Below are 26336 nucleotides of genomic sequence, written 5' to 3'. Positions count from 1 at the left end.
CATAAAAGTAAATGGGAACAGTCCCATTTTTGGTTGTGTTGGGGTTTCGGGCAATTTCACTATGTTTTCTGAGCTTTCGAGTGAAAACTCTGAAAAATTCAGAGAATTCGGGGAAAATTCACGAAAAAATAGTGAAAATCTGAGCTTTTCCCGCAAAGCAAATTTTAATAAATAAGCATTAAAAACCCGAGCGGGTTAGATCGGAGTTTGTAGCAGCCGATATTGATATAAATTCGGACTATGATAAATAACCACCTTAGTGTAGGTCGGATTTAATATGTATAAATGTTAAAAATATTATTATCTTATATGCACCAGATTAGCAGAGGTACCATTTTGTTTATTACATCCTTAAATTAAGTAAGCATTATCAGAAAGGTCTATATAAATACACCAGTAAACCCTCAAAGTAATGCTGCTCTGAGTCCTCTGTCAAAAGAAACACAGCATTTCTTTTCTTTTATTGTGTACACATGGGCTTCTGTATCAGACTTCCAGTCAAAATATGTTTATGCAAAAGCCAGTAATAATGCCGATGAAAGGCATATGTGATTTCAAGTGACTTTCATAAAACCTTGTTTATGGCTATTACAAGGCTAAGCTAAGGCAAATATAAAAAATAAAACAATTGCGTCATGTAGCTCTTGTAGCTCTTTAAATTAGTCCTAAATTGGTTTTCTAATAACGAGTATGTGATACTCAGAACTTAATTTTCTAAACATCCTTCAATTTAAGTTTACCACATAATTGCTAATTGCTATATTTACACAAAAAAAGCAATGAATTTAGTATTCAATGTTATTTTTTTAATGGGCAGAGTATCAATTTAAATATTCTTCAACAATTCAACATTATATTTCCTATATTTCTGATGTGCATTTTGTTACAATACAAGAATGATGTTGCCGACCCAATGCATACTTGGTTTAAAACACAATACTCCTTAACTTTATTTATAAAAGTGAAGCAAGGCCTATTTCTGATTTTCAAATATGTTTTCTATGATCCCAAAAGCTAAGTGTACTGAATTCACAATTTGCCACATGAAAATATCATATAAATTAAACAATATTAAATTAACTTTTTTTTTTAATAACAGAATGAGATCTCTTCCTCTCCAGAAACCTGTTATTCATAATGCACTGAAAAACAGCTATGCCATTCCAGACAATGTATTATTTGAATAAGCATTTATTTTTTCTTCTTTAGCTCTTCTTCTGTAATAATAAAAATTAAATTAACATTTACAATTTTTCTAAAATGTAATTTTTTTGGGATGTGCTTGAAGGTGACATAAGCTTTATGGGTACAATATAACTGCTTTTTGAGTAGAAATGTTATTACACGCAATCTTTCTTCTGCTGCCGGGTGAGTCTTTACATATGCAGACAATCTATATTAACTATGTGCAAAGGTACAGTTGTTCATGTTTCCCATTGATACGAATGCTGATTACAAAACATTTCATTTTTCATGTATATAATTACATTTTTTGTGTGTGTATTTGGCTTAATATGACTGAAACATCTTATATCCAGACAAACCTAGGTCTCAAGTATTTTGGATAATAGTTTCCATGAATTGACTTTGCTTGCACAATTGGATATGATCCTGCAAGTGCATTTTTTACTTTGCTTTTTTGATATGAATTACAATTATAAATATATCTAACCAATCTTCACTCATTTAATAAAATAAAATAAATTCTTATACATAATACATTTAAAGTTTATTACAACATGTTCTGTATTTGTCAAATATAGTTTTATGCCACCATTTCTTTTTTCAGCCATGTAATGTTATTTACAGCTTCCAAATGTGCTTTCTGAAAGACAGACACTTGTTTTTGTTGGACATGTTCAGCCATGTATTGTTCGGGGGAAAAAATAGAAAACGTCCTATTTTTATCCTCACGTTGGAGTTTAAAGAGGCTCATAATTATTTGACACCATGGAGAGGAAAGGAAGTGCTATACCCCTTCAAGTGTTCAAAAAGCTGATAATTGAGGTCCTTCGGCATTGCAAACGATTGGGGTCAACTTGATTATGCTCTGACAGCATTAGGCACCCAAGGTCATGTTACGCAGCAGCCATTGTTGTGATCGACTTCCATTGCACTCCTTAATGGTAGGAACCATTTTATCATCATCAGCTGGCTCATCCAGGCATTGGTTGCTGTTGATATGTCTCAATATTAAATGCTGCAAAACACAACAATGTAAAGAAAGTTGCTGACATATATTCAACATTTTGAAAAGCATTGAATAGAAGGGCAATAGCATGGAATGGAGGAATGCAAGTAATATCCTTTGTTAAAAATCAACCTTGTAAAAATAAGTTGCCTGCGAAAAGCTGTAAATGAAAACAGAATTTCTCACATATTTTAATAAAGAAAAGATCTGGCAATCTTACTGCTAATTCTCTAAACTGATTGAAACACAGAAAACAATTGTTATGGTGGCAATTAAAATATTTCCATATAATACATCAGGTTTAACTACCAAACTCGAAATTCCAAGGCACCTCTATTTTACCCACAATGCGATGTTTTATCCAGAATTCAAGCACCTTTAATGATGACAGCAAAATAGCATATTTGCAACTGAATAATGCTGATGCAAGTTGCATGCAAATTACAAACTATTTTCCTAACCCTGTCATTAGACTGGACATTTATCAGCACCCTTGCATTCTAGTGACCCATAACTGGCCTATAACTGGTTAACTGGTGCTATCTGCAAGCTGTAAAGAGCATGTATGGGTGAAGCCTGCATCCATTTTTGTGCTTGCAGTTTTACTTAGGTTTGGAAATGAGCCCTCTGTTTCTGACCTGTTACCACCCCTTTGTTAAGTGAAATTCTCCATTACAGTATATCACTAGTCATTGTTAGATTATTTCAATTCCAAGCACCAAAATTAGCTTTTTTTTATTTGGAAACTCTGAACATTATATATCACATAAAACAGCCCTTATGGTTAGCTGTTATGTTCAACTGTTTCATATATTTTCATAAATAAAAATATTTATGGCATTATTTTTATACTTTACTACAGATACAGAAAAAAATTACAAAGAGTGTATCTGTAGAACAAGTCAAATCAACTGGACTTGCTGTGGTTTTTTTTTTCCTTAAAGACGTTTCACCAGTCATCCAACTGGCTTTCTTAAAGAAACGTTTGAAGACTGCCAAGCCCAGATTCTAGACCAGAAGAGCAACTGGTTCAAAAAAGGTGTTAAAGAAGCCATATATGTAAAAACTGAAAAACCAATTTTGAATAGAGGCGGGGGGTGCGACATCTAGGGGCAGATTTATCAAGGGTCGAAGTGGATTTGAGTGAATTTTCAAAGTTCAAAAAGTTTGAATTTCTAAGTAAATTTTTGGGTACTTCGACCATCGAATAGGCTACTACGACTTCGACTTTGATTCGAAGTAAAATTGTTCGACCATTCAATAATCGAAGGCTAATGAGCCTATGATTAAGTGTTTAAGACACGAAACGCGTAAGGCTGTGGACACAATAAACATTTTTTACATTGAACTATTGTCCTTGTGGAAGTTTGCCTACATTGAGTGCCTGCTCTCAATTGGTTTTTGGTTTGTCCACTCCCCGTGCTGAGGGCTCAGGGCGGTGCACCTGGGCCACTTCCCCTATGTGGTGAGTAACTGCTTTACCTTTGGAGACCCCATACACAGATGACTGGTGAAACGTCATCAAGTAAAAAAACACAGCAAGTCCAGTTGATTTGATTTATTTCTACAGGTATATCATGACCTGGATGAACGAGAATCTTGACAAACATTACAAAGAGTGGTTTATTTTTGTTTCACCCTTTCCTTATGTTCTAGACTGGCCCACGGTCTAAGGTTTTCTGGTTAGCCCCTGACATCCCAGTCCGACACTGATGCTGACACTTTGCAGAGTGATCTCTGCAAGGTTATGCACTTTGGCAGAAATTAAGACAATTAAAGACTATTGTAACTCTTTTAATTGGCCTTCCCACGCCAGAGACTATCACCTCTACAGTCCATAATGAACACTGCTGCGAGGCTCATAAACCTCAGCAACTGTTCCCCCTCTGCCATGCCACTCTGCCAATCCCTGCACTGGCTTCCGCTACCTTTCAGAATAATTCAAAGTAATGACCCTGATATTCAAAGCACTTCATAATTCTGCCCCACCCTACGTCTCTGAACTCATCTCTAGATGCTCACCCAACCGCTTACTACGCTCCTTTACTGACATACTCCTCAACTCTTCTCACTTTACCTCCTCAAACGCTCGCATTCAAGACTTTCTCCCTACCTTTCTGCTTTCAAAAGATCTATTAAAATGCACTTATTTAGAGAAGCCTACCCTCACTTTTAAAGTACTGTCTTGCATAAAAAGGGCATTAACTCAAGGGAAGAAAACATAATGGTAATGCCTCACCTTGAGTATGCAGTGCAGTTTTGAGCTCCAGTTCTTAAGAAGGATATTAATGAGCTGGAGAGAGTGCAGATATACAGTATATATCAACTAGTTACAGAGATGGAAGATTTAAATTATGAGGGTAGACTGTCAAAGTTTGGGTTGTCCTCTTTGAAGAAAAGATGCTTACAAGGGGACATTATTACTCTTTATAAGTACATTAGAGGACATTATAGACAGATAGAAGGAGATATTTTTTCCCTTAATATAAATCCCTGCACCAGAGGCCACACTTTTACACTACAAAAACAGAGCTTTCAATTGAAGCAGCGCATGTGGTTCTTCACAGTGAGGGCAGTGAGTTTGTGGAATACCTTGCCAGATGACGTTGTGATGGCTGATTCTGTTAACACCAATTGCAATTAAAATAGATATTGGTATGTATAGTTTATGTGAGTGTATGATGGGGTCAGTGTGAGTGTGTGTATATATGGATGCTGGGTTTCATTTGGAGGGGTTAAACTTGATGGACTTTAGGCTTTAGCCCCTGAGTTAAGGGGAAGTGCACCATGATCGTCTTTAAATACACTACAAACGTAAAATGCTAATAGATATTGTAAGAAGGTAATTATTCACAGGTGTATGTATGTTGGTTTTAGCTTAAAAGCTTTCTCACTAGAGCTCCTGAGCTAACGGTAAATGCACAATGGTTTTACTACTCAATCACATTGGTTGCTGGGGTACTTGATTTTAAATGTACTACAAACTTAGAATGCTCATAAATAGTGTAGGACTCACATACAATGAGGGCCTTGACATGGCACATGAGCTTACATATTTTGGCCAAAGTGTGGTACTAACACCTCATTTTTTAGTGTTCAAATATTGGCTTGGGTTAGACTGAGAGCTGGCAATTATTTTCTGTGTTTAGTCATTTTTCAACCCAAATTAACTATGTAACTATGTAGTTTAAAGGGGCATATGTAACCCTAGCATTGAAGTCCACTCAGTTGTGTAGCCAGTGGTGTACATTTTCTATTGCTTAGCAGGTCTGTACTTAATCTATTGTATCGGTGTCAGATGTACTTCACTTGCAAACTCACCCATTTTCTTTTCTTTATTTTCTTAAAAAACAACAGTAAAAGTTGTTTTAATTATTTATCTAACATCTTGAAACCATAAAAAATACACATTTAAAAATTCCTTTACCAGACCTATCCAAAGTTATCACATTGCGAGATACCAACCTCAAATATCACAGAAAGTAATCAGTAGGACTGTAAAAAATATTTCTAAAAACTTCCAGCCTTGTATAATTTCTCAGTGTCCACATTTGCTGATTTTTGCCATTACAGAACTCCACAGTTGGGCCAAATGTGCCATCCTCTATATTGCTTAAAGTCAAACATGATTGAGTTATGATATGAAGAAATGTGTGCGTCTGCGTAACAGAAAAAAAAGCATGAGAAAACCAAAAATATGAAATGATGCATAACATTTACATGAATATGATGACAAATATTTCACACATGATGCTTAAGCGTAACAACTCACACACTGTAGGAATTCCTCTACAAAAACTGACTTGTGTATTAAAAGCCTTTAAATATATTATCATTTTTTTAAATATTTATTTATAATGTTAATTTATTTTATTGATAATTGATAATCCCCTTTTGCATTATAAAACTGTTTTTAAAACATATTTCCCATTACAAACTTAACCAGAAAAATATGAGGATTAATAAATAGGTCCCTTAGCGTTTGTGTTTCATTGTGATTTTATGCTAATCCCATGAAAATACAACATTGAATGCATCTACCCCTAAAATTGGTTCTAATCAGGTTTCTGTATTTGCTCTATAAAGACGATTTATTAACTTCTGAGTTTGAGTTTTGGGGAAAAAAAAAAAGAAAAGCAACTGCGGCAAAAAAAAAAAGTCATACAAAAAACCAATTGTATTCACACGTTTTCTGACACTAGCAAAAAAAATGGCTAGTGTGACATAGAACTGATACTTTATTTAGAAAAAAATATTTTTGTGGATGCTAAAGCCCTCCCTGAAATCTAGGGTTCTCAAAGATGGTTCTTAAGAATTTTCAGTTTGTGAATATCATGTTGATCGTTACTTAGGGGCCGATTCACTAACTTCGAGTGAAGGATTCGAAGGTAAAAAACTTCGAATTTCGAAGGTTTTTTTGGGCTACTTTGACCATCGAATGGGCTACTTCGACCTTCGACTACGGCTTCGAATCGAAGGATTCGTAGTAAAAATCGTTTGACTATTCGACCATTCGATAGTCGAAGTACTGTCTCTTTAAAAAATACTTCGACCCCCTAGTTCGCCATCTAAATTCTACCGAAGTCAATGTTAGCCTATGGGGAAGGTCCCCATAGGCTTGGCTAACTTTTTTTGATCGAAGCATATTCCTTCGATCGTTGGATTAAAATCCTTCGAATTCGAAGGATTTTATCGTTCGATCGAAGCAATTATCCTTCGATCGTTCGATCGAACTATCTGCGCTAAATCTTTCGACTTCGATATTCGAAGTCAAAGGATTTTAATTCCTAGTCGAATATCGAGGGTTAATTAACCCTCGATATTCGACCCTTAGTGAATCGGCACCTTTGTACTGACTTTTGGCTTGGGAGCTTTAATTCCAAGATCTATTCAAACCAAATCATGCAACTTGTGCAAATGGATTGCAGATGATTCTCTTATCTCTAAATTGTGAAAGGGGAGCAAGTCCAGCAGAAGTGAAGAAAAAGTTAAACTTATAAGTTATTACTTATAAACAAGTAATATAAATCAAAACAACACTATTTGTTGCAATTATACCCTGATTACATGGCAGTTGTTAAAATTCTGTATAATAGCCACTCTCATGCTGGGTTTTCTTTGAGAAGCAGGTGTGCTTCTATTTCCTTTGTACATTTTAACTGTTATATTTTTAGTCATATTAGTCACTTGGAAAATGAATTCTGTTAAGAAGAAGCCCAAACCCCAGCTGAGAGCTGAAAATTACAGAAGAATGAATTCATTAGAGAGTTTTGTGGGTGAGATTTCATATATTTCCCGTCCTGGTGTCTGATGTGCATAACATCAGATCCTCTGTAGTTACCCTTATCAATATATTACAAGACTTTTAAGACATGCTGTGCATAAGCTAGTAAAATGCAACCTCTTTAACCGTTTCAATGCTGAGCCATTGTGGTCTATGGTTCTAACATAACATATTTATAAGGGTGATTAAAGAGCATCTATTCTTTGAAAGTGTAGTAGCTAAGATCTTGTTATACAGTAGCTTCACACCTTCCCATCTTTTTAACATTAGAGGGTGTATTTGAATTATGGGGTCACAGCTTTATAATTTGAAAACATTTGGGGGCAGATTTACAAAAGGGCAAAGTGCGACTTTTCGCCAGCAGTGGCTCCCGCAGGGACAGCGCCAATTCACTTACAGGTGCAGGTGCCAATTCATTAGCGAATGTTACCATCGCTAGCGTTCATTTGCACTCTATTGCCAGGCGACTTTTTGCTCTGGCGAACGATCGTTACGCCGAAAAATTCACTGAAGTGTAGATTTTATTGAACATTATCTCTTTCGCCAGAGTTGACTTCACCTCAGACCAGGCGAAGTGCTAAAAAGAAGCTAGATATTCTGTCACTTACATCATATCCTGTGTGCCAAAAATGCATTAAAGTTCAAAAAACGCTGGCGACTTTTCCTTTTTTTTAAGCAGGATTGACTGCAAAAGTCCTAACAAACTTTTTTTGGGTAATCGGTTTTCTCCAGACATTTCCTAACATATGGAATAATGATGGGCAAATTTATCCGCCAGGCGCAAATTCACCGCAAATTCCCCAGATTCGTTGCTGGCGTCAAAAAAAATTGACACTGGCGACCCTGGCGCATTTTTGCCAGTGAATTTGCGCCATCAAAAAAACGGTCGCTGGCAAAAAAAAACGGACGGCGGCGCCAAAAAATGGACGCCGATGTCAACAACTAGACGCTGGTGCTGTTTCGCTAATTTTTCGATGTTTTGCGAATTTGCCGGGGAATTCACAAATTTTCCTGCGATCGAAACGCCCCAAATTCACCCATCATTAATATGGAACTAATTTTACAGTGGGCTCATGTGTAGGGCATTATATAAATTCTCTTGTCTTTATTAAGGTTCCCTGGACATTTGTAATAAAAGTGGCAACTTCAAGCATTTGCACCAACATTTATAATAAAGACGTCTTGACCTAAGCACAAGATCACTAGCAAATGTTTGCTGTGCACAGACGAACGCTAGCACATCATCAAAATGAAATGTCGCACTGCCGAAGTAACGCAAGCAAAAAGTCGCAAGCGTTTAGTGCCCAGGGCGCAACTTGAAAGTAGGGAGGGGTGTGTATATGGATGCTAGGTTTTCATTTGAGGGGTTGAACTTAATGGACTTTGTCTTTGTTTAACCCTATGTAACTATGTAACTTTGCATATTAGTGAATTAGCATAGTGGAATGTGTGCGAAGCGGTTGCTGGCGACAATTCGCCCTTTAGTATATCTGCCCATTGGAGTTGTGTGTCTGGTTTTCTTTTTCATTACTGATCTAATTTTTTATTTTGCTGAAGCCAGCTGCATTCATGCTGTCCTTAATTGCATCCTTAATTACTTACTTTAGCAACCCCTAGCACTTTCTATTTATCTAATAGAGATATTGAAAGCCAAGTTTATTGTTATCATTTTACAATGTTTTTCCTAACTTCAAGAAGACATTACATATTATGATGGCCATGGCCTACAATATTCAACTCACATAACCCTTTAAAACTTCCATATTCCTCTTTGAAAATACCAAGACAAGTTTTTCTCTTGCTATTTTTTCTTCTATAGGTTCTTATTGCCTTTTTTCCTTTCCAATTGTTTGCCTTTAACTTCTGACTTCATTGTAAAAAGGAAGTGTGCTTTGGAGAAACAGAAGTCCATGTATTGTTTCTGATACTAGGTTAGCAATATCAAATCAAATTTGAATTCAAACAGCAGAATTTCATTGTATTTTTAAATATTTAATAATTTCTAAAACTCCATCTTATCTACACTTTTTTGTAATCTCATTAGCAAGTTGGTTTTACTACACTTCGTCAAACCAAAAACCTGATTTAGCCACAGGCAATTAAAATGAAGGATGGTTCTAGTCCTTTGGACACCATTTATATTGCATTATTATCCCCAAGGGACTGTCTATCAAAGCTTTCCCAAAATATAAAAGCTGCTGTTGCAAACAAGTCTTTGCCTTTTTTTATTGACTCAGCGTAATTGGACTCATAAATGACATGTTAATAATAGAAATTGCGATGTGTCTACTGTGGTCTATGAAAATCTTGTCCACTTTCATCTGGAGACTTCTAACATTCATTATGGTACTAGTTATCCTGTGTAGAAAGGAAACTATTTTTTTTTTAATTATGCATATCTTCCTATGGTGAGTTTCTTTTGTAGATTTTAGTTTTGCTATCATAGCTCAATGTATGCATATATTTATCAAAATAACTTAATTTTAACACACAAAAAACCCTGTAAAATGACTTTAAAATACAATGGATTCATTAAGGTTTTGGGAAATTTGATCATGTGTTTTTTTGCAGCACACCTCAGTTTGATTCTGACAAAGGAATCATATAATGATAATTATAACACACATACAGGGGCATATTTATCAAGGGTCCAATTTCGACGTAAAAAAACTTTGAAATTCAAATTCAAAAAGACCAACCGAAATTAAGTCAAAGTTTTTTTTTGGGTCGAATAGGTCCGTTTTTGATTGAATAGGTATGTATTTGAATTGTTCGAATCGAAGGAATATCTCATTTGATTGAATTCGATTCAACATTTTTCCCAAAAGAAACTTAGATTTTTCAAAGTCTTCCAAATGTCTCCAAATAGGTTTTAGGAGGTCCCCCATAAGCTAAAACAGCATTTTGGCAGGTTTTAGATGGCAAATGGTCGAAGTCGAATTTTTAAAGAGACAGTACATGATACATTTCGATATTCGAATTTTCACATTTTTTGCAAATTCGAATCAAATTTGTACTATTCCCTAGTCAAAGTACACAAAAATAGATCGAAATTTGAATTTTTTCAATTCAAAAATTCACCTAGACCTTTTTTCATGGGAAATGACAGTGACAACCAGTGTAATTTAAGTAGGTCTCTGCATGTGTTTTATTCACAACAGGGCAACAGGGTTTTGCAGGAAACATTGGGATTTTTTTTATGTAAACAAACAAATGTTAGTTCATTCTTTTGAAAGACTGGTCCGCTGGAGGACTAAATATTTAGAAAACCTGCCTCAAGCACTCAAACGAATAAAATAAATAATACACTCACAGTCTAATTGCCCACTACTGCTCACCTCTACTGCACATACATGATGCCGTTACAAAATATACAGCACTTATATAGGTAACCTCAGTAAATTTGCCCTCTTAAATGTAATTTTGCCCAGCTGGTAATCAGTGTGTAATAGAAGGTTCCTTCAAATAACCAAAATATGGGATTTTAAGGCATTGCCAGGTTTAAATGGAAAAAATGGCTCCCAATACCCACAGGTAAAACCAACATTATATTAGTAATTAGGGTAAATTAAACCAATTCTACATCTAACACAGAAGCTTTGGAATTTTGTATTTGTTTTATCAAGTATCAAAACTTCTTACCTCAAAATTATATTCCCATTTACCTGCATACTGACAGAAGCAAAGACATACAGAAAGAAATGAAATAAAAGAAAAATATTGAAGAGCAGTATTCATCAATGCTGTCATTCTTAATCAATGCACAAAGGTGAGACACTTTTATTAAAATCTGAGAATTTATATTGAATTATTACTTTGGATGTGAAAATATTACAAAACAAAGGGTTTTCTTTAGTGTGTATGTACCGTATATACCCGTGTATAAGCCGAGTTTTTCAGCATCCAAAATGTGCTGAAAAAGTCTACCTCGGCTTATACTCGGGTCAGCGTTACCCGACCCGAGTAGCTGAGATTGCAGTCACTTTTAATCATTCCTATACCAACAGTACACTTGGGGAGAGACTGCAATATCCCACAATGCCCTCTGTTGGTTATATGAAAGAATAACAGTGCGCCCTCTGTTGGTTATATGAAAGAATAACAGTGACTGCAATATCACACAGCACCCTCTGTTGGTTGTATGAAAGAATAACAGTGACTGCAATATCACACAGCGCCATCTGTTGGTTGTATGAAAGAATAACAGTGACTGCAATATCACACAGCGCCATCTGTTGGTTGTATGAAAGAATAACAGTGACTGCAATATCACACAGCGCCATCTGTTGGTTGTATGAAAGAATAACAGTGACTGCAATATCACACAGCGCCATCTGTTGGTTGTATGAAAGAATAACAGTGACTGCAATATCACACAGCGCCATCTGTTGGTTGTATGAAAGAATAACAGTGACTGCAATATCACACAGCGCCATCTGTTGGTTGTATGAAAGAATAACAGTGACTGCAATATCACACAGCGCCATCTGTTGGTTGTATGAAAGAATAACAGTGACTGCAATATCACACAGCGCCATCTGTTGGTTGTATGAAAGATTAAAAGTGACTGCAATATCACACAGCGCCCTCTGTTGGTTATATTAAAGAATAACAGTGACTGCAATATCACACAGAACCCTCTGTTGGTTATATGAAAGAGTAACAGTGCACCCTCTGTTGGTTATATGAAAGAATAACAGTGACTGCAATATCACACAGCACCATCTATTGGTTATATGGAAGAATAACAGTGACTGCAATATCACACAGCGCCCTCTGTTGGTTATATGAAAGATTAACAGTGACTGCAATATCACACAGCGCCCTCTGTTGGTTATATGAAAGAATAACAGTGACTGCAATATCACACAGCGCCCTCTGTTGGTTATACGAAAGATTAACAGTGATGGCTGTATCAAACAGCACCCTCTGCACATGGTAGTGGGACAGTGGGACAATGCACACAGTAATCCGTTTGGCAATTCTCTGTCACCATCAACTTTGCAAAGAAGTCCTGTTGATCGCTGGGGGGTCGCTTTGGCAGAATGTGCGCTGCTGGGAGACAGGGCTGTAGTTGTGTCTAGGCTTATACTAGAGTCAATAAGTTTTCCCAGTTTTCGTAGGTAAAATTAGGTACCTCGGCTTATACTCGGGTCGGCTTATACTCGAGTATATACGGTATGTATAACTTAATTCACTATAAGGATGCGCAGCGCTTACAATCTTACAAAATATAAAAGTACACAAAGGGAGGAAGTAACATCACAAAAACAATAATTATATTAGTACACAGAGCTTAAGTGCCATGTGGTAAGAGAGACAATAGGAAGGGGGTCTCTGCCCAGTAGAGTTTACAATTTAAGGGGCTATTTAACAAAATCCAAATTTATCGCACTATTTTTGGAAAGCCACTCCAGACTGACTTTTCCCCCCTATTTATCATAAAATTTTCCCGAAATATTATTGTGTGGGAAAAGTCGTGATAAGATTGTAAAAAAATCCAAATCCGCAACTTTTTGGGACTTGTCTCCCTAACACCGGGACTTTTTTTGACGCCCAAATAGTGCAACTTTTTTCTAAAACCCAGTGCAAAGCAGGATATCTTCAGGACATCTGTCATTGACTTCTACATGAACTCAGCAGGTCTGAGTTGGAGTACCTTTTTATTCAGACTTTTAACACCATTGGGGTTTAATAAATCATGAAAAAATCAAGGTTTTTTTCTGCAAAATAATTGTGGTTTTCTCCTTTAAAAGTCCAGCCAGAAAAAATAGGACTTTGATACATAACCCCCCAAAGAGTAGTCCTTTTAAAGTTAATTTTAAGTAATGATTATAGAGAAAAAAACAAATGGGGACAGAATTATTAAAATTCTAAATTAAATTTTTTTGAATGGAGTTTGGTTCCATAATCCAAAGATTTTGTGATTTCGGCCGTCAAATCCAAAAAAGTCAGAGGTGTCAGGCGTCATAGATTTTTTCCGCCGATTTTTCGAGTTTTTCGAGAAATTTTCTAAAAAAAATTATTGATAGATGGGGGGAGTCAGTGCGGATTTAGTCAGTAATTTTCAGAAAATAGTAAGAACTTTTCGCATTTTGATAAATAACCTGTGTGTTAGACATCAATTCACTGTAGCAGTTATAGTAAAGAAAAAGTATGGCTGTAAACATTTTAATGTCTTAAATTCCCCTCACAAAAAGTGTTTACAAAATCTAAAAATGTTACAATTTTTAGAGAAATGGAAAAGAAAAAAAAATATAAAAAATATTAGAATATTAAAGGACATGTAAACCCCCACCACAAAAATGTGATCATTGAACAGCCTCTTTGAAATCTTTAGACAACTGCAACTCTGGTTGTTACAAGGTTAACAGTAAGGCTGCAGCATCCCCTAATCACTTAGAAATCCTTCTACTCCTCTAACCCACTCTGCCCCTCCCTCAGGAATTTTCAACTCAGATTACTAAACACACCCTTCAGTCTAACAGCCAATGAAGAGATAGCATTGCTGGTTCCCATAGAAACTCTAGCTGTCTGATCCTATTTTTTTCTCCTAACCACCTCTCCTGAGCTCAGCTTAACCATTACAGTGGTCAACCCCAACAGAACTTTTTTATCAAAGTATGTATCAAAGTATGTAGTGCCTATTTAAACCCGCATTCTGCACTGCATTAACTTTACAGCATACAAGTCCTATTTGCAGATCAGTGTTACTGATGATGTGTCAGAGGGAAAATGGCAGCTGGGTGAAAGCTGCTATTTTTTTAGGAAAATGTGATGGTGCTGGGGGGTATATGCAGTACAAATGATGTGGCTTGCGTGGGGAAGATATGCCCAACTTATAGGCATGGTAGGAAAATGTAGGCTTTATATGTTCTTTAATGTTCCATTCTAAAGGGATTGTTATTAAAATATGCCTGTCTTGGGCAGTAAACAATCCTTGACATCTGCTCAAGTTCCTTATTCAAAACTTTCACTTACGTGTGATGTTTGTTAAAACTGGGCTTAATTACAAATCATGCAAAGATTTATTTCTGGGCAGTTGGCATAACTGGTGCAGGTCATAAATCATAACATATTGGTTTTCTGTTAAATTTTAGCACATTATTATAGTACGACCCACACAAACTTCAGCTTGTTGAAGAGATGAGCAAGCTGGCTGTGACTACATACTTAACTTTTCTCAGTGTGGTTCAGATAATACACTACTGGGTGTGAATTCACAAATGCAAAACAAACATTACAAAAAATGTGAAGATCAGTTTATGTGATTTGATGTAATGAAAATGAAATTGACCGATTTAGTTATCCAGTTATTTATTAAAACTGTCAGACTTTCTTTGAAGGTGTTACTGACTCAGCAATAAGATGTGAGTCAGTAAACATGTGACACTCATTCATCTTGCTGTTATCTCACATGGGGCAATTACCATGCACTCCTTGCTTCCCTAAATTACTCTGTAATGTAATCCGTCATCAGAAGAGTGTACTTAGTGATGTTAAAGTGTTCCTTGCAAGAGGAAGAAAAGTGGGTTTAATGTCTCCAGAACAAAAATGAGGCTGATCACACAAATCAGAATATTACTTTAAAGGGATCCTGTCATCGGAAAACATGTTTTTTTCAAAACGCACCAGTTAATAGTGCTACTCCAGCAGAATTCTGCACTGAAATCCATTTCTCAAAAGAGCAAACAGATTTTTTTTAGATTCAATTTTGAAATCTGACATGGGGCTAGACATTTTGTCAATTTCCCAGCTGCCCCCAGTCACGTGACTTGTGCCTGCACTTTAGGAGAGAAATGCTTTCTGGCAGGCTGCTGTTTTTCCTTCTCAATGTAACTGAATGTGTCTCAGTGGGACATGGGTTTTTTTTCTATTGAGTGCTGTTCTTAGATCTACCAGGCAGCTGTTATCTTGTGTTAGGGAGCTGCTATCTGGTTACCTTCCCATTGTTCTTTTGTTTAGTTGCTGGGGGGAAAAAGGAAGGGGGTGATATCACTCTAACTTGCAGTACAGCAGTAAAGAGTGATTGAAGTTTATCAGAGCACAAGTTACATGACTTGCGGCAGCTGGGAAATCAACAATATGTCTAGCCCCAGGTCAGATTTCAAAATTGAATATAAAAAAATCTGTTTGCTCTTTTGAGAAATGGATTTCAGTGCAGAATTCTGCTTCAGCAGCACTATTAACTGATTCATTTTGAAAAAAAAAATTCCCATGGCAGTATCCCTTTAAGAAACTGATGATGCTGGATTACAGTTTCCAGCTGCTTTAGCCCTTCATAACATATTATAGTAGGCTTGAAGATGTAGTCTAGGGTATGCCATCCTTGAGACATGTTTATATTAACTTTAATATATAGTGAAGATACAGTACATCTTACTTTCTGTAAATGCTATATATATATATATATATATATATATATATATATATATATATATATATATATATATATATATATATATATATATATATATATAGCATTTACAGAGACATGGATGGCTGCTAAACTAACACAAGAGGATATATATATATATATATATATATATATATATATATATATATATCCTCTTGTGTTAGTTTAGCAGCCATCCATGTCTCATGGTATACTGTTGCTCTGAGTGATTATTCTTATGTAACAGAACTTCTTTGCTTTTAGTTTGCAAATACGCCTCCATGGTAACAAATTATTATGATGTGACAAGCCCATTAGCTACAGCTACATTAGGATTATGATGCAGCATAATGCCATAGGAAGAGTGATTCAGATGGATTCAGGGGTCCAAGGAGCTGGTGAATAAAAAGCAAAAAAAAACTCAAAACCACAGATAATAAAAAATTAAAACAAAATGCAAATTGTCTCAGAATATCACTCTCTATATCATATTATTTACTAAACTCTGAATGCAAAAATCATGAAAAATTTGTGATTTTTTTTTCATAAAATCTGGCTTTGAAAAAAATCACAAATTTTTTGGACTTTATTAAACCCAGAGGATGAAAAAGTCAGAATCTGAAAATCCGGCATCTCAGACCTGTTGAGTTTGCATATAAGTCAAAGGGAGAAGTCCCAATGATTTTTTGTTGTGCGCTGGGTTTTTGGAAATACCCCAACATTTTCGGAGTTTTTTTTCAGGTGAAAAATCTGAAAAAAAAACTTGAAAACCAGATGAAAAATCTGAAAAAAATGTGAAAATCTGATTTTTCACAATTTTTTGGGGATTTTTTCCCGCAAAAGCATTTTCAGTAAAGTGTATTAATAAATAATCCCAAAAAACCCATGCAGATTTGGAGTTTTTTTAATAAAATATTGAGATAAATTCGGACTGTGACAAATAACCCCCTAAAAGTTATCTCAAAGGTGAACAACCCCTTTAAAGGAAAACTAAACTCCTGTTATATATTTAAATTATTAAAATGGCAATTTTGCATAATACTAAAAAAGTATATTATTATGAAAATAGTTTATTTACATGAAACAGGGTTTACATATAAGCTGTTTTATATATTTATTTTCATAGAGACCTACATTGTTTGGGGGTATAGATTTCCTTTAAGCACTTTTTGGTCTGCCATTTTGTTTTGCCCTATACTGCACAAGAATTGACTCCAAATGGGAAGGTAGAGACCTGCTTCCTCCCAATAAATACATAATGGCAGACACATATAATAGATTGATTTTATAGCATTTGATATGCGCCAACCTCTATTCCCCATATAAATAATTTGTGTGCTGGGTGTAGCATGTAAACCCTAGGTAGCTACAATCATAACCAAGAAGACTTGGAATTAAATGGAACCAGAACAGACAGGATTCTTATTGAAGCATTATCTTACATTAATTGGGCCCTGAAGTACTTGAAAAAGTTTTAATGTGTTGCTTTAAGAATCCATATCTATGGTTGTTGAACTGCAGCTTTCACCATGATTTATGCTACGACTAAATGCTGAGCATTGTGGTCCAGCAGTATTTGTTTGGTATAATATTACTTAGAAAGATTTATAACCTCTTTTTTAACTGCAATATTCTGAGTTAGAAATGTGCCTTAGTATTTTAATAATCAAATAACATTGTCATGCTCTTCAGGGAAAATATTTGCATGACATTGCCCCCAAAAAGCATATCATATCTCTAATTTTGTGTTTTATTTTCTCCATTTATATCAATTATAAACCAGGCGATAATAATAATGCTAAATAAGGGACATGAATTAAATTTACTACTAACATTATTCACTGGCAACAACATGTGCCGATGAATCATAAATGTCCTTCTTAATGGCTCCATCTAATGGCTGGATTTGTTTTAGCAAGCAATCATAGTTATCAGAGACTGGGAAATTACATAAAGTCTATTTTCTATTCTAGACATCACCTGTTCGAACAGTTATTTGGAAATTGTTGTAATTATCCCCATTTGTACTGATTAACATTGAAGCCTTTTCTGTTATTGCCAGTAGTCAGAGGTGCTTAGAAATATTTTAAGGCTGAGGAATAAAGGTTTGAATAAGCAGACATAAGAGACACTAAGCGGGTTATTTACTAAACTGACGAAAAATTTGTGATTTTTAAAAATAACAAATTTTTCAGAATTTATTAAACCCAGAGGATGAAAAAGTCTGAATCAGAAAATCCGGCATCTCAGACCTGTTGAGGTTGCATATAAGTTTTCAGGCAAAAAAGTATAAGAAATCTGAGTTTTTGGGTAAAAAATTTTCTGGAAAATGTAATAATAAATTACGGTAAAAAACCCTAGTGGATTTTATCAGAGTTTGTAGCAGAAAATGTTGAGATAAAATCGGACTTTCATAAATAACCCCCTAATACTGAGTTTTTAGCACTCGGACATTTCCCACATCCATTTAAAAGGGATATAAAAAATTCTATAACATTAAGGGGCAGATTTATCAACGGTCGAGGTGAATTTTCGAATAAAAAGAATTTGAAATGCAAGCTATTTTTTATGTACTCTGACTAGGGAATAGTCCAAATTCGATTTGATTTTGAAAAGAATTCAAAAATTCAAATATCAAAATGTATCATTTACTGTCTCTTTAAAACTTCGACTTCAACCATTCGCCATCTAAAACCTGCCGAATTGCTGTTTTAGCCTATGGGAGACCTGCTAGAACCTATTTGGAGTCAAAGGTTTTTTTTGGAAAAACTTCTAATCGAATGTGCTTATTCTTCGATTTGTACAATTCAAATTTGGCTGAATACAGACCTATTTGATCGAAACTGACCTATTTGACCAAAAAAAAACGTAATTTTGGTTGGTCTTTTTGAATTCGAATGTCGAAGTTTTTTCAATTCGAAATTCGACCCTTGATAAATATGCCCCTTATTGTCCACCCAAAAGTTGCTGGACTACAAATCCAAGCATTAGTACACAGCCTAAATCTAATTAAAAAAAATCAGTTAGGGGCACATTTACAAAGCTCGAGTGAAGGATTCGAATTAAAAAAACTTCGAATTTCGAAGTGTTTTTTTGGGTACTTCGACCATCGACTGGGCTACTTCGACCTTCGACTACTACTTCGACTTCGAATCGAACGATTCGAACTAAAAATCGTTCGACTATTCGACCATTCGATAGTCGAAGTACTGTCTCTTTAAGAAAAACTTCGACCCCCTACTTCGGCAGCTAAAAGCTACCGAAGTCAATGTTAGCCTATGGGGAAGGTCCCCATAGGCTTGCCAGCGTTTTTTTGATCGAAGGATATTCCTTCGATCGTTGGATTAAAATCCTTCGAATCGTTCGATTCGAAGGATTTAATCGTTCGATCAAACGAATAATCCTTCGATCCTTCGATCGTAGGATTAGCGCTAAATCGTTCGACTTCGATATTCGAAGTCGAACGATTTTAGTTCCTAGTCGAATATCGAGGGTTAATTAACCCTCGATATTCGACCCTTAGTAAATCTGCCCCTTAATCTGCAATGAAAAAAAAACACATTGAAATAACTATGTATTCTTGCTTTTATAAGTTTGCTGAGTACCAATAGAAATTCATCTGAATAAGTAAGACCAATATATATAGGAATTTTTTTATATATTATAAAAATGAAACTACCCATAATAAGGCACATGGGAATTTAATTAATAGCCATGCCATACCTTTAGAATATACTGTATAAGTCTATGTATAAATATTGCAGCTTATTAGATAATGAATCCCTTTCTGAGCTGCTGATTGGCTGACACTGATGAGAGAGAGAAGAAATGAAAGTGAAAAATACAAGCACATTTTGGTGATTTGGAGTGTACAGATTCATTTTTATGTGTTTGTAAAGTGAGTTTACGGATGGCTAAAACCCAATGTTGAAGTTTAATTATAAAGGGGGTATAAATCTGTCACAGCAATGTGGCTCCAATGATAGCTTATCATAATTGGCAGCATACATAAAAATCATAAATGCAGTTACATACATGTAATAGATGCTAGACAGTTGCTGGCTAATGCATTATACTGGCTACCTATACAGTTGCTGTGGTTTCCATATAAATAGGGTAGTCCATCTTTAAATGTTTTAATATGACGTAGACAGTGATATTCTGAGATTTGCCACTATGTGTTGTATTTATTACATTGATCTCCAGTTTGGAATTGACTTTATCCCAAGTCAATGGTTTAATGATAAAGAGTCACAAACACAGTGTGGCACAGTCTGTCAAGGACATGCCAACTGCCATTCCTTGTGCCATTGAACAAGAAAAAAAATTGCTTAACAACTTATTGGTCATCACTGGCATAAAAAAGGTTACATTATATCATACACTGTTCTTTAAAGGGATACTGTCATGGGAAAAAATGGGTCAGTTAATAGTGCTGCTCCAGCAGAATTCTGCACTGAAATCCATTTCTCAAAAAAGCAAACAGATTTCTTTATATTCAATTTTGAAATCTGACATGAGGCTAGACATTTTGTCAATTTCCCAGCTGCCCCAAGTCATGTGACTTGTGCTTTGATAAACTTCAATCACTCTTTACTGCTGTACTGCAAGTTGGAGTGATATCACCCCCCTCCCTTCCCCCCCCCCAGCAGCCAAACAAAAGAACAATGGGAAGGTAACCAGATAGCAGATCCCTAACACAAGATAACAGCTGCCTGGTAGATCTAAGAACAACACTCAATAGTAAAAACCCATGTCTCACTGAGACACATTGAATTACATTGAGAAGGAAAAACAGCAGCCTGCCAGAAAGCATTTCTCTCCTAAAGTGCAGGCACAAGTCACATGACATGGGGCAGCTGGGAAAATGACAAAATGTCTAGCCCCATGTCAGATTTCAAAATTGAATCTAAAAAAATCTGTTTGCTCTTTTGAGAAATGGATTTCAGTGCAGAATTCTGCTGAAGTAGCACTATTAACTGATGCATTTTGAAGAAAACATGTTTTCCCGTGACAGTATCCCTTTAATCTGATGCCAATGACTGAAAGGAATCAGAGACAGTATGATCAGCAATAGACGGTGTCTCCACTGCTGCTCATATATTTCCATCTGAATAACTGATAGAACTGCAGTGCAACATGCCCTAGGATACAGTCTGATGACCTTGCACAGAGGTTACGTCTAAACATTAGAGCAATGGTAGTTGGCCCCACACATGCAGAAACCAGGATGCAAAGCTCATTGCCCAGGGCAGACTCTGAAAGCATTCCGTTTTATCAAGGCATTGATTATAATCAATCTGTTCACTATAAAGTGATACAGTCGGATAACATATCTCCCAGTAACATTCATTATCCAATCTTGGACGATTTGATTAATTTGCTTGAAATCAAACAACAGAATCACCGTCCTTTTTAAAGACGGTAATTATTATTTAATGATGGCTAAATGACATATTTTAGCTCTGCTAATTATGTTGTTTTTCTTGTTTTGCTCTCCACCGTAATGTGCAGAAGTAAGCTGCTCTTGTTGGCAGGGTTGTGATTAGTAATTATGTTAATTTGAGTTTAATAACTTCACAGGGAAGATCACTTTAGCCCAACTAGGACAGTGCAGTAATGCAACAGAGCTGATATGGATGTGTTCTGTATTATTAAAGGGCAACTATATCTTCACATTTTCATTGTTCTTAGTATAAAGGAACAATGCTGGAACTTAACCCTTTGAAGGTTAAAAGTATGCTCCATTTCTCTAGAGAGTGCCCTTTATGACCATTTTGGTTAGAATAACCAGAACAAGTACTTTGTGATTTGGAAATAACATCACCATGGGATGGAAGTGGAGGGTGATCAAATTGAGATACTGCAGACAAAGCCCATGCTTTCCACAACTGTTTTGTGGGCATTCCATAGATACCTGACCTGATGAAGGACTTTAGATTAGGTAATGTCTACTGGAAAACTCTTGTATTTTCTCATTTGCTAAAAAGCCAGCCAACCCTTTATTAAAGCTATCTCATATACTGTATCTGCCAGTACAACTACTCCAGGGAGAGACTGCCACAGTTTCACAGTCTCACTATAAAAAAAACAAGTGACAAGATGTTCTTCTAACCACAAGTGATGTCCTTTAAAAAGGTATATACTTTGTTCTTTGTTGGCCCTTGCTGACTACACTGCTACAGCAAGGCTTACTAATAAAAAGTATCCCTAGGTCTTTCATTGCTAAGATTTGCCTTTGTTAGGCCTATTAAAGATATAAGTAGTAGGGATGCACAAATCCACTGAATCCTTCCTGAAAGATTCGGCCGAATACAGAAGCGATTCTGAAACCCTAATTTGCATATGTAAATCAGCGACGGGAGGGAAAAAGAGAGGTGCACACGAAGCGAGCGGCTAAATCATTTTTTACTTCCTTGTTTTTTGACGAAAAGTCACATGATTTTAAGGATTCAGTTCGTCCAGACACAAGGATTCAGCTGAATCCGAATCCTGCTGAAAATGCCTGAATCCTGGCCGAATACCAAACCGAATCCTGGATTCGGTGCATCCCTAATAAGTAGCTTGCAATTGTATTCTAACAACTGAACTTATATACAGTATATTGTGGAATAATAAAAGAAAACAAGAAATAATTAAAAAATGGAAATAAAAAAGTAATTCAATTAGATGTATGAAAACAGAAGAATAGAATAAAAATTATGGAAATCAAGGCTGTTATTAGCCTCCTGCAATTTAGCAAATTTATTTGCCGGCAGCAAAATGCGGAAATTCACTGCAAATTTATGCCTGGCGAATAAATCCGTCCATCACTATACAATTGTACATTAATCAATTAATAAATGACTTTGGTGAAATTGTGTCTGGCGTAGGTGTGCAGCACCATGATAGTTACTGTTTCCTGATTTAAATCAGAATCAGCTGTCAATGAGAATGGACATATTTATCACTGTAGTTTTTCCTAAAAGTGCTACAGTGATCATGGTCTAGCCATGAGGATTAAGGGCTTTAAGACTAGATCTAAGGGAATAGGTCAATTTTTTTTACCTGTGAATGGCACGTCTCACATTTGTGGGGCACTGCATTTTTATATTCATCTATCAAATTAATGTGATAGAAACATAAAAAGACTTATAAAATTCTCACCTGTGTATTCATTGTTAGAAGAATTTTAAATAGATGTATAATGGAAGCACTACAGTGCATAAAAGCCTCACATTCAGCTTTATAATCCACTTTAAAATTAATTTCTAAATGGTACATGTATCTTCTCAAATGAGCCCCAGTTTAATGCTTGTATCATTTTACAAGAGCTAAGAGCTATGAACAACTCTACAATTTCTGTGAAACATTTTTAGTGAATCAAATACAGTATATTTCCCTATTAATAGATTCTGAGATTCGTTACAGTTGGCTGATTTGCTATTTTCCACATTACAGTTCATTTCACTAGTTTACCATTTAAGGTCTGTCCTTTTATTAAATGCACAAGATAATATTGGAAGGCAAGACAATAGTAAGAGCTGCTAGGAGAAAAATTTTATATAAAGAAGTTTTTCAATACTTTTTATCAGAGGACCAGTTACTGCTGTCTTTTCTGGTAGAAAAAAATAGCCAATTTTATACCAACGTTTTTGGTATAATATTTTAATAGCAATGAAAGCAATAATTTTCCAAATTTTTTTTAAACCTATACAAATCTATTACATCTGGTGATTATTTTTGGAGTGAAATCTCCCTGTGAATCTTGGTTATGTTGGTAGGTAAATGTTATTCGTAAAATTTGAAAATAAATTGTCAGGTACCATAAAGGTAAAATTCCCTCTCTGGTGAAAAATAACTACAAAAAACATGAGAAAGCACAAAGCTGGATGTGTTGAATGATATATGGTGGCAGTATGCTTCTGCAGTATGAAATGTTCTACCTTGAATAACTCATAGTCATTCAGTGAATTCCCTATAACCTACTATTTTAGTTGTAGGTCATCATGGTTTCAGACTAGCTGGTGGAACAATTCTAAATAATCTTACCTCCGCATCATATTCCCAGAGCTGATTGCCCCTCATGTGGTGGCACTTCAACATGATGACTGGACCATTTAGTCGAGATACATCCAAACACAGGTCATCAGTACGAATCTCTTTGTCAGCTGTATATGAAAACACCTGCCAAAAACAAGAATTTTACTGATTAAACAAATGACATGCCTATAAACATACGGGGTAATGTGACCATCTTTTCTGTTCTAGGTCATTCAGGAAACCCAACTGAAAGGTCAATATGTGACATTTGTAAGTTAAGAGTTATTTGGATATTCTTGGGACTAGTTTTGCTCCATGGTTGCTAGTAACCATAACAACCAGTAGGTGATCTAAAGGCATACTTTATACAAATTGGCTGGTATGAATAATGTTGATGATGTACACCTCAAACTGCAGAGTTGTATTATTCCAAAGCAAAGATCTCTGACAGCATCTACAATGTGGACTTCACCCAGGTGCCAGTGAAAGCTTTTATTGTGAGTGCTGGGACCCTCGGTTTTATATATATATATATATATATATATATATATATATATATATATATATATATATATATATATATATATATATATATATATATATATATATATATAACAAACAGGGGAAAGTTGTGCTCACCACTAGTTTTTAAAATCATTAGGCGGGGGTGCAATGAGGGTGTGACCACAAAATACATATAGACAAATACAAGATTCCTCTGCACTCAACCCATTATCAATATATTTAAGACAGCGACATTTTGTGCATACTGCTACTGAAAAATGCCTTACCCTTTAAACAAAACAGGGATTGTTTGTCCATATATTGCAATATATTTAAGCTGGCCAACTACGTCAAAGTCATCCCATATCTGGCCAGTCCTATGCTCAATTTTCATCTGATTCATTAAGAATTCTATGGTTTAATTATACATTTTATAAAAGGGACGAATACGTTTTACCTGCAACTTACTAGCTGCTTTCAAAGTAAAACTCCCAAACTTGGCTGCCCTTTTATTAGACACCAGTGTCCTGACTATAGTTGGAGGGGGTGGGAGCTACAACATGGAGCTGGTCACTGCTCTTGTATAACTATAACAAACAGGGGAAAGTTGTGCTCACCACTAGTTTTTAAAATCATTAGGCGGGGGTGCAATGAGGGTGTGACCACAAAATACATATAGACAAATTGATAATGGGTTGAGTGCAGAGGAATCTTGTATTTGTCTATATGTATTTTGTGGTCACACCCTCATTGCACCCCCGCCTAATGATTTTAAAAACTAGTGGTGAGCACAACTTTCCCCTGTTTGTTATAGTTATACAAGAGCAGTGACCAGCTCCATGTTGTAGCTCCCACCCCCTCCAACTATAGTCAGGTGATCCCACTGGTGTCTAATAAAAGGGCAGCCAAGTTTGGGAGTTTTACTTTGAAAGCAGCTAGTAAGTTGCAGGTAAAACGTATTCGTCCCTTTTATAAAATGTATAATTAAACCATAGAATTCTTAATGAATCAGATGAAAATTGAGCATAGGACTGGCCAGATATGGGATGACTTTGACGTAGTTGGCCAGCTTAAATATATTGCAATATATGGACAAACAATCCCTGTTTTGTTTAAAGGGTAAGGCATTTTTCAGTAGCAGTATGCACAAAATGTCGCTGTCTTAAATATATTGATAATGGGTTGAGTGCAGAGGAATCTTGTATTTGTCTATATATATATATATATATATATATATATATATATATATATATATATACCACTTCTGGGTGCTTCTGTAGAGGTTCAATCATAGAAAAATACCGTAGACTCACACACTCCGGTTCTTGCTTCACTTTTGTTTTTATTAATTATCTCATATCAAAGCATTAATGTTCTGGCTCATGGTCTAGAGCCTTTTCAAAATGCATTACCATCATGAAGCAAGAACCGTAGTGCACGAGTCTACGGAATTTTTATATATATATATAAATAATATATATATATATAGTGGATGGATATTGCTGTATTATTATTCAGTCTGTGGCAGTTAGAGAGTAGACTAATTATCTCTATGTTGTATGAATGCTCTGGCGAGAAAGGGGCATCTGTTAACAGTGTCAGTCATACAGTACAATAGTTTTCCAAACAAACCCACATTGCAGAAAGCCCTAACAGAGCTATTCCCCCATGGCTACATATTGTACTTGCCATCTGTGAAAAAAAAAACATTTAGAAATATAATTTAATGCCAAGGCTGTAACTGACACTGTCTCTCTGTGGTAGAATGAGATGATGACTAGTGATGGGAGAATTTATTCGCCAGGAGCGAATTCGCTGCGAATTTGCACGATTCCCCGCCAGTGAATAAATTTGCAAAACGCCCGCAAAAATTCGCAGCAAAAATTCGCCGGCGTCAAAATTTTTTTTTTCGATAAAATGGACGCCGCCGTCAAAAACGG

At 35.6% G+C, this 26336-nt stretch overlaps 1 protein-coding gene across 4 annotated transcripts in view; it reads right to left on the bottom strand.

Annotated features, from left to right (window-relative positions):
• Positions 1–784: 784 nt before the first annotated feature.
• Positions 785–26336, bottom strand: part of galnt13.S (polypeptide N-acetylgalactosaminyltransferase 13 S homeolog) — a 170924-nt gene continuing 145372 nt past the window's right edge. The window contains exons 10-13 of one of the 4 annotated variants that reach the window (XM_041577760.1): positions 23902–24036; positions 11118–11147; positions 5657–5850; positions 2122–2200 (exon numbers count right to left, since the gene is read on the bottom strand). In XM_041577760.1, the coding sequence (XP_041433694.1) occupies positions 5665–5850; positions 11118–11147; positions 23902–24036 (351 nt within the window). In that variant the 3' untranslated portion in view covers positions 2122–2200; positions 5657–5664. 4 annotated transcript variants of the gene reach the window in all.

This window comes from Xenopus laevis, chromosome 9_10S (genome assembly GCF_017654675.1).
Source record: "Xenopus laevis strain J_2021 chromosome 9_10S, Xenopus_laevis_v10.1, whole genome shotgun sequence".
Classification (NCBI taxonomy): domain Eukaryota; kingdom Metazoa; phylum Chordata; class Amphibia; order Anura; family Pipidae; genus Xenopus; species Xenopus laevis.
The sequence above is the reverse complement of the archived record's forward strand: the minus strand, read 5'-3'. Positions and strand labels throughout refer to the sequence as shown.